This window comes from Dermochelys coriacea, chromosome 10, assembly GCF_009764565.3.
Source record: "Dermochelys coriacea isolate rDerCor1 chromosome 10, rDerCor1.pri.v4, whole genome shotgun sequence".
In the NCBI taxonomy this organism is placed as follows: domain Eukaryota; kingdom Metazoa; phylum Chordata; order Testudines; family Dermochelyidae; genus Dermochelys; species Dermochelys coriacea.
Window position 1 is genome coordinate 81,705,968 of NC_050077.1, and position 15,630 is coordinate 81,721,597.

General features: G+C 38.6%; 1 protein-coding gene across 10 annotated transcripts in view; it reads left to right on the forward strand.

The window, feature by feature from the left end:
- The window catches only part of MAP2K5 (mitogen-activated protein kinase kinase 5), a 209,842-nt gene that overhangs the window by 83,180 nt on the left and 111,032 nt on the right, over nucleotides 1–15,630 (forward strand). For all 10 annotated transcript variants that reach the window (XR_006274573.1, XR_006274574.1, XM_043493329.1 and 7 more), the window contains 2 exons: nucleotides 3,511–3,572; nucleotides 10,341–10,389. Coding sequence is in view for 8 of the 10 variants with exons in the window: in XM_043493329.1 (XP_043349264.1) it covers nucleotides 3,511–3,572; nucleotides 10,341–10,389 (111 nt within the window). In the remaining 2 variants the exon portion in view is untranslated. The remainder of the gene's footprint in view (nucleotides 1–3,510; nucleotides 3,573–10,340; nucleotides 10,390–15,630) is intronic.

The window sequence follows — 15,630 nt, forward strand, 5'->3', positions numbered from 1 at the left end:
TACAATAACCTGTTCTACATTCTAGATATGATCATTCTTTTTGCGCTTCCCTTTGCTGTTCTGAAGTTCATAGCAACCCATTTACATAGATGAGTTGTGGCTCTGATCTTCTGTAAATGCTAAGTTTTTTATTTTTTTATATATAATATATATATATATTCATTCAACAAAACCCAGATGTGAAGTTCATTGATGTTCTTGTACTGTACAAACATTGCCCCCAATGGGTTTGATTTTCAATATTTGTGTTCTCATTAATGTACTCTGGGGTTGAGAACAGGCTGCTGGAAACTTGTGTACAAATTGGTATTTAAATGTGCATATCACGTTGTGGGCATTCCAAGTAGGGAAATATTTGGAAATGCTACAATGTGCATCTACTTACAATCTGAAGATCAGGGTCTATAAGTGAGCAGGCAAATTCAAATGCAATTAAAAAGTGACAGAAGTACCTATTTGTAAATGTTTGCCATTCTGAATTCTTGTATAAGAACAGTTAACCCTTTAAGATGTGCATCTTTCATAATGTTGCACAACACTGGTATTTACTGACCATGCAAAAGTTTCTTGGAATCATATTGGAAAAGAACTCTGGTCCATGTAATGCGGTATGCACTCCCTCTGGCAATGATCTGTAAACAATAATGTAAAGGAAGAACAAAACTCACATAATGGGACCTTGTCAAAACTTTCTTATGGCTGCAGGTGAAGATGGAAACATTTACCTCCTAACCCCTGCAAGTGAATAGCCCTTAAACATGACACTTTTTAACCCCTAGTAACCATTTTTGACAAGCCTTCCTGTCTTAGAATAGTTGTGTATAAAGACTTGTGTGTATCCAGTCTCCTCTTTTAAAAATCCCATTGAACTGTGTCTCAAAAGTGTCCTATGGCAGTGAATTCCATGGATGGCTGTGTGAATAAGTACTTCCTTTGTGGAATAGCTAATCACAGATGGAGCTCTAAGGTTAGCTCGACACTTTGCATCTGTATGTTTGGGGATACTTATATATTAAAGAGATGCAGAGTAAAAACACACACACAGTAGTATTGATTCTCCTCTTATGGACTTGAAAGCAAAGAAAACTACGTGAATCATGGTTTACAAATACTGAAGTGCAGAGCTTGAACTGCTTGACCTGGCTCATCCTGGCACCTGCCAATTGATCTTCAAGATCAATGGGAACATAAAATGAGACTTATTTGCCGTTTCACTTTTACATCTCTAATAAAAATGCTATTTTACTAAATAAAGATGGTGAAATACATTGTTGGATTGTTTTTATTATCTCTGTCTTCTCTTTGGAAGTGCAGAGTACCCACAAATTTCATTGAAGTTGATGGAAGCTGCAAGTTCTCAGCACCTTTAAAGATCAGGTCCTGTTTGTTTAGGTGCCTGCATGTGTATTTAGAAGCTTAACTTTAGGCTCCCAGTTTTGAACATTGACCATAATTTTTGTCCACTGTGTGCTTTGCACAACGAAAATGTCTGGGTATTTGAAGATCAGTATTCTTTGCTTTCTTCCACTGCACTGTCTATAGTCAAACTATTCACTTTTTAAGCACAAGATTTGGCTGCTGATGTGTGAGAATAGACCATTTTTTTGCAGCGGTAAATGTACACTGCTCAGTAGACTCATGTACATGAATAAGAATGACCTGAGCCTGTGAGCAGCCTTCTCTTTCTGTGATGAGTGCTCTGAGCCTGATGTGTCATTTGAGATAATTACCTGTGAGATATCAGCCAATCCACAAGCAAGGGTCTAACCAAAGCAGGTATACTGGTTCCTAATGAAAGCAGCCACTCCTGTCTGCTCAGTGTTGACACCCTGTTGGGGATGCTCCCTGCTGTCTGGTAGTTCTGACAGACTGCTCCTTCCCCTGCTCCAGCTCAAGCCACGGCTGGTCACCTGGTTGTCCTGACAGTTGACCTTCTATGGTGTTGAATAGACATGTGAGACTGTGCTACCTTTCATCATACTGTGTAAGAGCCCATCTAAATTCACTTTAAAAATTTAAGTCCAGTCTAATGCCTTGAACGTAGGTACTCTACATTTAAAAACAAACTTAACACATAAATAAAAATGATTTTAAGAAAACTATGTTATGGCCGTGTTGGTCCCAGGATATTAGTGAGACGAGGTGGGTGAGGTAATATCTTTTGTTGGACCAACTTCTGTTGGTGAGAGAGACAAGCTTTCAAGCGTATACACTCTGTGGAATTCAAGATATTACCTCACCCACCTTATCTCCTTAAGGAAATGAGATAGAGCAGTGTTAGTGAAGACCAGCACAAATACAGTATTTCCAAAGATGGAGAACATGAAGAAACCGGAGTAGCTCTTTAGAGTAACTATTACTCACACAACTAACAGGTGAAGAATGGAACAGGAGTCCAGAATGGATTAAGAATCCTGTGATTATTCTCTGGACTCCTGAATTACAGAATGTCTTTTATGATTTTTAATTCAACCATAAACAAGTGCAAAGGGTGGGATTTTCAAAATTTTGCAGTGTTGGCCTAACTCTGCTCAAGCTGGATTCTTTGGTAAAATCACATTGTCTTTGATGGAAGCGGCACCTAGCAAATCTGAAAATCCCTCTTTGCATCTGTTTTATGCTTTGATTTACACCCTCACAAGCCAGGAAATCAGAGCTGGCTCACCTATATGTTGTTCATCTATTTTACATCCTCAATTTTAAATTTGTTTTCCTGAACAAACTTTATAATTTTTAAATGGGTTTTTTCATTAATTGGGCATGAATTTCCAGAATAAATAATTTAATAAAAGGTAGGCAAGTGGAAACTGTCCTTTCTAGTCTTCTGGGGATGCCTGGCATCCCATCAGAAACCAGTGTACTCTATCTTCTACACATATAGTGGCTGGCCCTACTGAGTTGTGGGCGAGTAGTAAATAAAGGAATATACTAGCAGAAGCTTTCTCTGTGTGCCTAGAAGCTCTCTGTTGCATCTCCAGACATCCCTTAGTTCAGAGTTGTGACTTTGAGGCGCAGTCAATCCTTATGTGTTTGATCTGCAGGGGAAGGTTGATTTCAGGGGCACGTTCCACTATGCTAGATACCAATAGCTTTTGATAGCATCAGTTGTACGTGGCTTTTTGTGACCAGGTGTTAATGATTTTGACTTCGTAATCCGTTGTAATTCTTCTGAAGTCTTTAGATTACTAAGAAGTAAATTAAGGTGCATCAAACCTTGTTCAGTTCTCTAGAATAAAGTCTGTTTTTTGCTTTCTGTCCTGCGATATGGATGTATTCTGAAAAGACGTTAGTAATATCTTTGCAAACGTGGGAAGAAAAGAGATGTTGAGAGCTGTCGCCTATTGTTGTTCAGAGAATGAATGTTATTTAAGGTCAATTACTTCTGACACTATTACTGTTATGTTGTTTATGGCATTTTTATTAATAACCAAAGGGCTAGAAAACCTTTAAATCTAGGATAGTATTTGATTTTATATTAACTAATCACACTTTGTCTCTCTGTCCCTACAGGCGGTTCTTTGGATGTTTACAGAAAAATTCCAGAGCACGTACTAGGAAGAATAGCAGTAGCTGTAAGTATTTTTGTCTTTGATGGTTGTGTCATATACGTATCCAGTCTTAGATTTGATTGTATGAGCTGTCCTCTCTTTGGACCATTGTCGTTGTTCCCATCCTTTCTGTGCACTGTTACGGTCTTAATAAGCAGCAGTAAGACCATGTGACAATGGGACCATAGTGACATATTATGGTGGCTGTTCTTGTGCATCTGCTGAACTGCTGCTGACTGACTGGCGTGTTTCAGCTCTTCTGGTCCTCTCTTTGCACAAAGGCAGGTGAATCATTTAGATCTGCTCCTTGGGCCAAGAAGTTGTGACTAAACCTGATGGGAAAGAACAAAGGCTTGCTGTGTTCTTCTGCATACACCTGTTCTCAAGGTGCAGTGGCATCGTATGTTTAACTGCTTGTACAGTACAGTTTTTCCCCACTGTTGATCTGTTTCCTAAAGCAACAAGCAGGAGACTGTAGTTGCTTTCCTGGAAGAGAAAGTCCGGTAAAAACATGCCTATGGGGCATGTTGCATTCCCAACCCATTTCTGTGACCCTTCACACAAGTCATCTCTAGTAGGTGGGATTTAGCTCTAATCCCAAGGAAGTGGGGAACTGAACCCTGTCCTAGGCAGGGATATCAGCCCCAACCTCCCTTCAGTTTGGTGGCAGAATTTTGAAAGGGGCTCCTGAGAGCCCCCTCTAGCACATCAGTGTGTCTCAGCAGCGTCTGAGGGCTTCATCATGATAGTGAGTCCAAGTGCATTGTTCCCTTGATTTTGGTGATGGTGTTTGCAAAATATGGAGTGACTTTTTTATTCTATAATCTGCTTTCAAAGCCTGAACCGAGGCTAATTGAACAACATCTTGGCAAACATCATGGGGGTGAGGGATACTGCTAAACAATTGCTAAATCTAAGAAATACTTTGATAACTTAAGCAATTTAAAGCATAACAAAGTTATTCTATCATGTGCCATTTAATTAAGTGCTATGTTTTCACATTCATTATACATCAAGATGATAATTTAAATCCTTTAATTCAACACAGGGAGCTATTTAATCTCTGTTCATTGTAATTCACAGTTCTACTTTCTCTCTGTTCTCTGCCCAGAATAATGAACATCCTTTTCCGATGACATTTTGTTTAAGTAGCTTCAGATCTGTTCATTGTTCAGCTTGACCTCTTACCAAATCTGTTGTTGTTGGCAAACACTCCCTGCTACTCACCTCAGATGGTTGACACCTGACATGTGTTGATCCTACATCTGCCTGCACTATGGTCACTGCATGAATGGTAGTGGGATAGAAGGTGGACAAATGAGCGGGCAGATTCAAAGAAGCAGTTTGATCACATTTCCTTACTCATAAGCCACATCAGGCACATCCTTTAGTGAGGATGGAGTTTGGAAGCTATCTCTGCCCCCTTGCTAGTTCTCTGCACTTGCTTGAGAACAGTCAGAGAGAGGGAAACAAAAGCCCTTGCCTGCTGAGTAACTTCTTTGCTGCAGTGTATCCTGAAAGTGCCCCTGGTGCTTGTAGTTGTGTCTTATTTGAATTACGGTAGCATCTAGAGTCCCAGGCAGGGTCTGGACCCAATTGTATAGTCACTGAATATGCGCACGCGCACACACACAGGCACACTATCCTTGCCCCAAAGACTTTACTGTTGTTGTCCAAAGGTCCCAGGGATTGCTAGCTTGGTGTTTACCTCCCTGTCCATGTAATGAGAGGGGAATGGAAAAGCAAAGGCTAGAGCCTGGGACAGGACAATACACAAATGTCCCAAGATTATATATTTTACTTAAACGAAATCTAAGACTCCTGTACTGAGAGAAGCATGAGCATTTTTTGAATCAATAAATCTTCTTTCCATCTTCCATGCACTATATGCACAGGGCCATTTATCCTTTAGAATCCTGAGAGCTGACAATTTCAGTAGGCTGTAGAGTCTGCAAAAAAAATGCACATGATGTGCACTTTAGTTAATTAAAAGCTTTTTCAAAATTAGTAAATGATTCTTCTTAAGTGAAACCTTTCCAAGAGCACTCAATACAGTATGTAAATCTTTACTGCAGCAATCAAGACTAAGGCCTTGTCTACCCTAGAAAATTAGATTGGTTTAATTACATCGGTCAGGGGTCTGAAAAATCCACACCCATGTGTAGTTAAGCTGACTTAAGTCTCCAAGCAGCCAGAGCTGGGTCAATGGAATAGTTCTTCCATTGATGTAGCCACTGCCTCTTGGGGAGGTGGATTACCTGTGCTGATGGAAAAATACCTCCCTTCAGCATAGGTCGTGTCTACGCTGAAGCACTACAGTAGCACAGCTGCAGTGGTGTTGCTGTGTTGCTGTAGCATTTTAAGCATAGGCAAGCCCTGAGTCTTGGGTTTTGCTATACCAGTTCTGCCATGATGGGACATGCATTTATTCTTTTAAAAAATGCTGAGTGAATTTAGTACCCAGGAAAGGTTCCAGACAGATACACCATACACCTGGAAATAACTCCAACTAATCTAGGACACGATAGCCGTCTGCTAAGCAACACCATTAGAAAAGAATATGTAACCCCTGTGCTCTGCTCGCTCCATTGAACTTGAGTCATGTTCAAGTGCATGTCTTAATCTACTGAGCTACTTGTGGGATTGTCCCTTGGCAACCAGGACCTTCCATGGTACCCATGCTCCACAGGGTCAAAGGTGCTATCCAGAGCCAGAGTAAGAAGGGAAGGGATAGGAACTTATTTTCTTGTAAGTGTCACAGATACCACAGTGATGTACTTGGTAGAAATACTTAGTAGGTATCCATAATACAAGTGCATTAGGTTAGCAACTGTGTAATCTTACACATACAGTCTCCTTCCGATGTGACTAATCCCCGACTTGGCATGATCATCTCTATGGCTGAGAGAATAAGTCTGCTGAGACTGCCAAGTATTACCGGTTTAGGCAAGTTGTAGTGGTACCCTTTCTGGTGTGGACACTTGTCCACTGGGAAATAGACTGGGAAATACCAAACCCTTGCACTTATATACAGATTAAGTAAAAATATTATTGGCACTGTTCTGTATACCATCTACAGTTTTCTTTCATTGTTACTCCTGCCCAACCATCCAAACATCATGTTACACTATTCAGGGAGAAGTGAGGAGCACCAGACTTCTTTGGTTCAAGTTGATTCTGCAAGAGTCCATTATCAAGTCCATTCTTTTCTTTCCTAAAGAAGTTCTGCCTTGTCAAATACTGGGCTTTTTTCAGTTTTAGTTATTTACTGTGGATGAAATAAAATACAGTAAGGATGAGAGTGGTGGAGAAGGGGCAGGGTAGTGGGAGGAATCCGAGTAAAGACTCAACGAAAGAGAGGTGTCTCATAGAGAAGACAGATGGTGTTTAGTCGAAGGAAAGCAGTGAGAGAGAATGGCAGAAGCTGCCAGAAGTGAGTAGAGAGGAGGAGGAGGAGCTGTCTCTGATGCCATAATAAAATTCTGGATCATTCTGCCCAACGCAGCCTTGATGAGAAGGGAACCTTTTTTTGTTTACTGTATTATTCACTTTATTTAGTGAATGGCTAGTGGTTTTTCCATGGGAAAAAGAAAATTTGAGAACCCTGAAAGAGGCAGGCTTACTCCATCTTGCTAAACAATTTCCTACTACAGTGTAAAAAGAAAAGGAGTACTTGTGGCACAAGTACGGTGCCACAAGTACTCCTTTTCTTTTTGCGAATACAGACTAACACGGCTGCTACTCTGAAACCTACTACAGTGTGTAAGCTTTCAGGCATCTCTATGGTTGATACTATTCTACCTTTGCTTCCACTTCACACATTTATTTCCACTTCCATTTCTGAATTAGTGACATTGTGCACTGTATTTTTAGTGCTAATGTTGATTGAAGTTCTCCCTGAACAGATGTGCACTTGAACTGTCAAGAGAGTGAGTGATTGACAGCAGGTAGAAGTACTTTTTGTGTCAAGGCTTTGTCAAGTCATTGTTGCAAAACCTACTTCACTGAATATCAATAATAGCTCTTAGATGTTCAATCAAAAGATACTCTATGCTGGCATCTTTTTAGAATAATGCTTAATACCAAAATGTTCATCCTTAATAGGAAAAGGGCATCTCTTTTAATGTATGTTTTAGTGTTTCAATGAATGACAATAATTTATGCTCATTTTCTTTATTCTGCAGCTTTAAAACATAGCTTACATTAAAAAATTCCTTGAATTTTCATGTACTCTGTTGCACAGATAATCTGAATGTGATAGTTTGTTTAATAGCAGGCTTTTTATAACCACTTATGTGGGGTGTGTGCTTTAATAGAGATGTTTAATAACTCACAGTTGTTGATTATTTTCCCTAGCAAATGTTTGCTTTATTCCTGTACATGATAAACGTTCAAAATTCATTATGGAACTTGTTTAAAATATTTTTCAAGATTTTAAATTGTCTGAATATATGTTTAATGAAGAGAATAGCTTACTGTATCCAAAACTATTTTTGTTGGGGAAGTGGAAAAATGACTGAAATGCCATTCCTTATTTTTTTAGTATTGCTATAATTCTGGCAATTTTTGAAACAATGTGTAAATAGAATTCTACGAATTCTGTTTTGCTTTTTGAAAGGCTAAAGTGAACAAGGCCATACTGAGGGAGATATATGGACTATGATTAAGGCTCTTTGTGATGGTAATTACCATCTGAGGCCACGAGGCACTTGGAACTAGGGATGCAAGTTTAGCACTCTGAAGGTGCCATCTAGACTAGAGTAATTTAGTAGGGATCCAAAATCATTATTCAGTATACAAAAGAGGCTCAGATTCCACTTATATTATTTTGCTTACTGAATGAATGAGATTTCAGAACATTCTTCTAATCCAATAGGAAGACTGAAAATTAATATAATCTTACGCCTTTATATGCCATGTAACAATTTTGACTTTTGTAAAGTTTGAGTCAGTCACTTTAACAGAAACAATTTAATTTTATTTCAACCTCCTTAATGGCCAAAAAGAATTTTCTTTGTTCTGCATGAGGAACTCCTGTCACTTTCCAATCCATCTAAAATGGCCTGTTGTTCAGGAATGTACTGGACAAAAAGACCTACCTCAGTCAGGAAAATGAGTGGAATGTCATTGTAGACAGCAAATTTTGTAGGAAAAATTTTGCAGTAAAAATAATGGCTGACACAGCAGAAATGTTCTAGAGAAGAAAAGTGTGCAAAACTAGAATCAGGTTTATTCGATGATCTTATAGATCTCGGGCTGCTGGAAAAAGCAGATCAGGAAAAAATCTTGGTGGTGGCAGAAGGCAAGAAGTTACATTATTTGGGGGGGTTTAATTACTTTGTTATTTATTGGGATAGCTTTACAAAATCTAGGGAGAAGAGCCTATTTCTAGGTAACCTGTAGTACGGGATTGTGTTCCTGTGCCGTTGATTGAACAGTCTGTATAGTCATAGACTATTCTGAATGTAATCCTAGGAAAGAAAGAAAGAGGATGGAAAATAAATGGTAATGCTTGGTGCATCTCAGAACCAATGGTTATCTTGCTGCTAGATTTGAAATAAACATATGTAAATATTCCATGTATGGAAGCATCGTGAGGTGTCAGTTTGAGGAATGTAGACTCGGTGTATGCACAATGCCCTATGGAATGTTGATTGAAACTCGTGTCATATCTCAGAAAATGTTTTAGTAAAACTGAATTGAAAAACGGGACGGGGGTGGGGGAGTTGCTTCAAGTCAACCAAAAGGTATTGAGTTGGCTCAGGGTTTTTTATTTTTTGAGTTTTCTAATTTTTCAAAAATATTGAAAAAATGTGTTTGGGTTCAAATCAAACTTGGCTCTAGTCACCACCTTGCAAGACTGAGCCCTTGCACAGGGTCTTCCTCAACAGGTTTTCATCTGTAGAGGATTTGATTCTAATTTCTAAAACTGATAAGAAGTTTATATTATAGACCCTCAACGTTGTAGAATGTTAATGTCACGTGCCAACAACTTTAATTTAAAAAGAAAGACAAAGCAAGGCTACATATTCTACCACCTTTTTTATGCCATTTACTTATAGGTTTTTGCTCAATAAGCTTTAATCAATGCCAAGCTGTAGGAGTGGAGACAAATGAACAGAAGATAAGCCTATTTGTTGATGATGTGTTGTTAATAGTTTGAACCACTGATATCTCTCCTTAAAATAAATGGAACAACTTTGGAAATGCATAGGCCTGAAAATGGCATTTTTACAGTAAAAAATGCTGCATGTTACTTTATCAGAAAGAAATAATTGGCCCAAAAGGAATACTATTTCAAGTGGGTTAAATCCACAGTCAGGGCATGCACTCAGTCCTCTGCTTAGAATAGTTGTATGAGGAAAATTTCTATCCTCTTACTTCAAAACAAACAGAACTTGATTTAAAGGATTGGGGAAAGGTCTACATTTGCTATTTGGGCCAAATTTGGCCCCTAAATATATTCTCTGAAGACTAAGCTGTCTATTTTAGATATTACTCGTACTTATTTCAGCTAAAACTGTAATGAACTTCTTCGTGTGAAATTAATAACACTCAGGAATTAATGTATTCTTAATAAACCACGAGATAAAGTTGGACTTGATAGTCAGGGTGATTACTGGACAATGCAGCTAAGACAACCATAAAAACATGGGGTAAACTGGAATAGACCCATTTTTCAATCTTGCTTCTTGCACTTGCAACCCAAATCCTTAAGAATAAAATCCAACTGAAATACATATATTCCCCCATTAGAAATTTTTATTTATGTATTGTTTCTCTTGTATGTAGGTTGTTAAAGGCCTTACCTATTTATGGAGTTTAAAGATTTTACACAGAGGTGAGTGACAGATTTGTTCTTTTGTTTTCTAAGTGAATATAATACTTTCTGGTTCAGTGCAGCTTTTTACAAAGACCGTGGCCACATTAAGCTCTGTGATGCTGCTGACATCAGTGGAGTTATGCCAGGGATTAATTTTATTCAATAGCCTTTCACATTCTCTGGTTGTGGATTTTTATTGCTTGCCTCTTCTCTCTGTTTCTCCCCCACCCAAACAAAAAGGTAGCCAGACTGAACCAGATATTCCAAAGTATTTAGGTTCCTAAAGACACAGATAGATGCCTAGTGGGATTTTCAGAAGTGCCTAAGCAAGTTAGGTACCTAACTCGCATTGAATTCAATAGGATTTAGATACCTAACCTAATTAGGCACTTTTGATAATCTGACTAGGTATTCACCTGCATCTTTAGGCACATAAATATTTGGGTCATTACCCCACACTACTATTTTAAAGGACAAAGAAGTGTAACTTTTTAAATCTATGTAAGCAAAGTTAAAACCATTCTCAGTATAAAGCCCTATCCTTATTCCTCAAGTAAATTTTTGCTTCTCTTAAATTTTCATCTATTTGTGACTTTTAGATTTTCTTAGTAATATAGATATTATGGCTAAATTGATCCATATGTAACAGCTCTTTCAAAAACAGAGCATCACTTGCCAAACTATGGCAGATGCTGAGGATATACCTGTTAGAGCAAAAGGAAAGGGTTAAGTAAATATTTTGGCAAACAAGAAGAAAACTCTTTGCATTTATAATGGTACCAAAGTGTCTGAAAGTAACTGCTACAGATCTTAATGTTGCTAACAATACTGCTTAATTTAACCCATCTGCTCACTCAGTACTGGTGCACAGTTGGAGGATACAGTAGCAGACATTATTTGTGATTAAAAGGCGGATAAGAGAAAGTATCAACTTGGGGAGAAATGAGAAGTCTAAATTCAGAGTTTCTGCTTTAAACAGGAACTTTGAATTCACATTGTAAACTCTTTTGGGCAGGGCCCATCTTTGTTAATATGTTTGTATGTACTTAGCAAATGGAACCCTGGCTTCAAGAGCAATAGAAATAATAATACAATTCCAGCCCGATTCTTAGAATTTGTGAATTTTCAACTCCTGTTATTGTTAATCAGATTTGCAATCCTAACTTCTCAGTTTGTTTTTTCTGTGCTATACTTGTTCCTAGTTTGCTCAAACTGAAAACCAAGCTATAAAACATCACATGGGAGGCTAAGTAACATCACAGGGTCCAGCAATGTTCCCTCAAGGGACTTGGGTTTTAAAAAACACGTAGGTGCATATGGGCGTGCATGTGCCCACATCCTATGTCTGTGCAGATGGATTCAGAGTAATGAAGTGCAAATCAGGTGAATTTATAAATAAATCATATTTATTTTTTACTAGTCATGAGTAGCTATATATAGGATTTAATGCAAAATGGAAGAAAAGGTAACCTGACTTCTTTGCTATCATGTGTAAAATGTACTGCATAGAAAGCTCTTATGGACTAAGGAGTCAAAAAATTCCACAGTGGTGATAATCCAGGTGGAGAAGGGGTCCTCATGAAAAAGATGTATAATACAGTGCAGCAAACATGGCAGTTTCTGACTAGAGGGTGGATAAAAGCAAAGGAAACAAATAAGGAGCAAGTCTTTTATTCCAGATCAGACATTTCAACAAATATTGCAGCTTAACTTCAAAACATACCTTGTGATTAATGAGGTGGTAGTTCTGCATATTAATAAACCTAAAGCTGTAGTCATAGTCGTCCTTATCCACATCAAACGTAAACAAAAGATTAACACCTATACCACTGCTTTGGAAGATGTGAGAATGGCCCAATGATAACTGCTCTCTCTTCCCCTCAGGATAAAGAATAGAAATGGAAGGGTAATGAGAACTGAACTTAGTATTAACACAGAATTAGCAATCAAACTAGTCTAATTTTGCACAAAGTCAAAGTTTGCAGAAAGAGGAAGTCAAGTCCATTAAGTTCAAGAATAAAGTATAGCGCGTATACATTATATCCAAATGGTATTTCTTCTTTTCTCTGATAAAGCATGCTCATTAAGGAGAAGTGCATACAATAAAATATTACATGGGTATGTTTTGTGTATATATATTTCATGCATGTGGTTTTTATCTGTACAGACAACATACATGTCTGATTGCTATATCCCTTCCATTGTAGTTTTATAATGTTATCTAGAAGGTGAGCAAGACCTTCCAATATGAGCACTCATTCCAAATCCTTAATCTGGATACATTAGATAAAATTTTCAGCAGTGCCTAATTGACTTAGCGACTTTTGAAAATGGGACTTAAGTCCATTTGAAAATCTTACCCAGAATACTTCAGTGGTAAAAAGAGGAGACCAGTAATTAAGATTCCTGGTTTCTGTTTCTGATTCTCCTACTGACTCAGAGTATGTGCGCACAAGTTTCTTAACTTGGTTGTGCCTCAGTTTACCAATAGATATATCTGATGGTGCAACATTTTAGCAAATAGCACATGTGTAAATAAATTGGGCAGTAGAATCTAACTTTACAAGTTTAGATCTGAACTCAATCTTCCACTTTCCGGATACATGAGCCTAGTGACTGTGTGCATGCATAGGCATGTGTGTGCGTGCGTACCAAGTCTCCAGGGGCAAGTGAGGTGTATCTTGACTCCAGAGCTCACCCTTTCCAGGCAATATGTACAGTTATTCATAAGAAGTATTAAAATAAAAATTTGTTTAGTTCTTTACCTACATTTGGAAACTGAATAACACCAAACCCTAAATGCTGGTCGCCAGTGCCTGTCACTAGTGCAATAGCACTAACACTATGCATAATGACAGACTACATCGTCCAGCAGTTACATGAATTTTGGCTCGACATTGCAAAGAAACCAGCAAGACTTGTAGAATAGAGGCTACTACCTAGTTTAGGATCATGTGCACATTGGATCATGTGTGGTTTTTTCTTTTGCTAGCTTAGATCAATTAAATGGTTCTTTCACCACGTACACTGATGCCTAACAGATATATCAAGTATCAATATGCACACTCACATGCCACTCAAGTTTAGGAAAAAAACATGGTCTCTGAAGGAAGTAGGCTAAGGTCAGCGCAGAAAGAATATTTTTGTTTCATCTGCTTCATTGTTGTTATAAGTAATGTACTCAGTGCTGACCATAGCTAAAATGTGTTTTTGCACTGCTCATCTTCCTTGAACTTTAGAGTATTGTATTTGTCAAAGGCAGTAAAAGTCAAGGTACTGTTTTTTACAGATCCATTTTATTCAAAATAATTAATCTGTTTAATTTTGAATAAGATGACTAAATGTTCAGAATTCAGATTCCTGACCCTCTGACAGTTCTGTTAACTGGTAAGTAAGAGCATGTGTGTCCCATTTGTCTACAGAAAAGTGAAACAACTTAGATAGCTACATCATAAATAGAACGTCTTCATCCTCCATAATGATGCTTTGTACAAATCATATGTATTAAGCAAGCACTAGAGATGGGACTCTAACAGGGTTCAAAAAAGAACTAGATAAGTACATGGAGGATAGGTCCATCAGTGGCTATTAGCCAGGATGGGCAGGGATGATATCCCTAGCCTCTATTAGCCAGAAGCTGGGAATGGGTGACAGGATGGATCACTTGATGATTACGTGTTCTGTTCATTCCCTCTGGGGCACCTGACGTTGGCCACTGTTGGAAGACAGGATCTGGGCTAGATGGGCCATTGGTCTGACCCAATGTGGCCGTTCTTATGTTCTTAGGACCCCTTTTGGCTATTGTTTAAATTCTTCCACTTCTAAACCGTAATATTAATGACAAGCAGATGGTGCAGGATAACATTATTTATGCACATTTGTTTTTCTAAAAACAAATTTTAACCTATGAACTGAAGTGTTTTAAAAAATAAAAAGAATAATTTACTGATTGTGTGAGTTTCCCCCCTCTCCCATTTCGAATGTGATACCTCATTAAATGAAATTCTCTCCCATGATTATCCCCTTCTTGTTCTTGGGAGATCTCTGGGCCAGTGAGCTTTATGGCAATTATTTGTCTAAATATTCCATTTATTGTAGTCTTTAAATAACCACTTTGAAGAGAAATAGTTGTCTAGTTTGACTACAACAGTCTTTAACCTACTTAGGGCATGATTGTTCAGTGCCGAGACAGACAAATCACTGATTTTTTTAAGTTTTACCAGCAGAAAGACTTCAGGGTCAAGTGCTTAATTACAGCTGTTAATATTTAACATTCTGTAGGGCCACATCACAGGTAGCTGCATGGAAGGGGGAAATGGACTGTGCAGAACCCTACATTCTTCTCTCACACAGATGAATGAAACTGTGCAAGGGGTGAAACCTTGGCTCTGGCTCCCAAATGGGCTGGCCAGCACTAGTGCATTGGACAACATGTGTTGCGCTGGTTACGGACCCAGCACAGTTTGCTTTGGAGAGGGAGTAGTAAGGGGAACTGGGAGGGAGAATATGACTCTGAGTCACAGTCTCCCCCCAATCTGCTCCTGGGGCAGCGTAACAATGCATTGTCCCTTATTCTCAGACCATGGCACATCTATAGTCAAGCCTTTAGTAAAAATGTTATTGAAGAAGAATGTAGCTGTATGGGTACCTCTTAAACATAGTATCTCCCTCACACTGTGGGACAGGTGTTTCTCAGAGAGAGTTGCTTTGTTCCTTCTCCTTCCCAGGTATAAACCTAATGCCTGGAAGAGGTTCCCATAATTCAGAGCAGAGAAGGACAAAATAACTAGATGCTGTGAGTGCAGCAAGGGTGGGGAGAGCTGCTGACTTCCTTCTCCTGACTAAGCTGAAGTTCAGTCTAAGAGGCAAAGCCTAGTTCTGTTTAATCAATGGGAACTTTGTCATTGATACTGGAGGGACTGAGGGTTTGGCTCTCTGTGTATAAAATACATGAATGTTGCCATTGTTAAACCACTGTTGTATTACAAATCCAATCTTTGTATTGCATTTGGTAAAAAATATGCGGTTAGATTGAGGCTCTAATGGCCTGAGAGCCTCCAGAACTCTTGGATCCTCACATAATCATGTGGACCACACTTTCCCTAGCATAACTCTTGGATATCTCTCACATCCTCCCAGCTGCTGCTCTGTGACCCCTCTCTCAGGTTGTATTGTGCAGGTGTCCGATATGAGGAAAGTGGGGAAAGGAGTATTGTGAACTTAAGGTGCATCAGTAGCAGGTGGCTGGCTGGCCAGTTA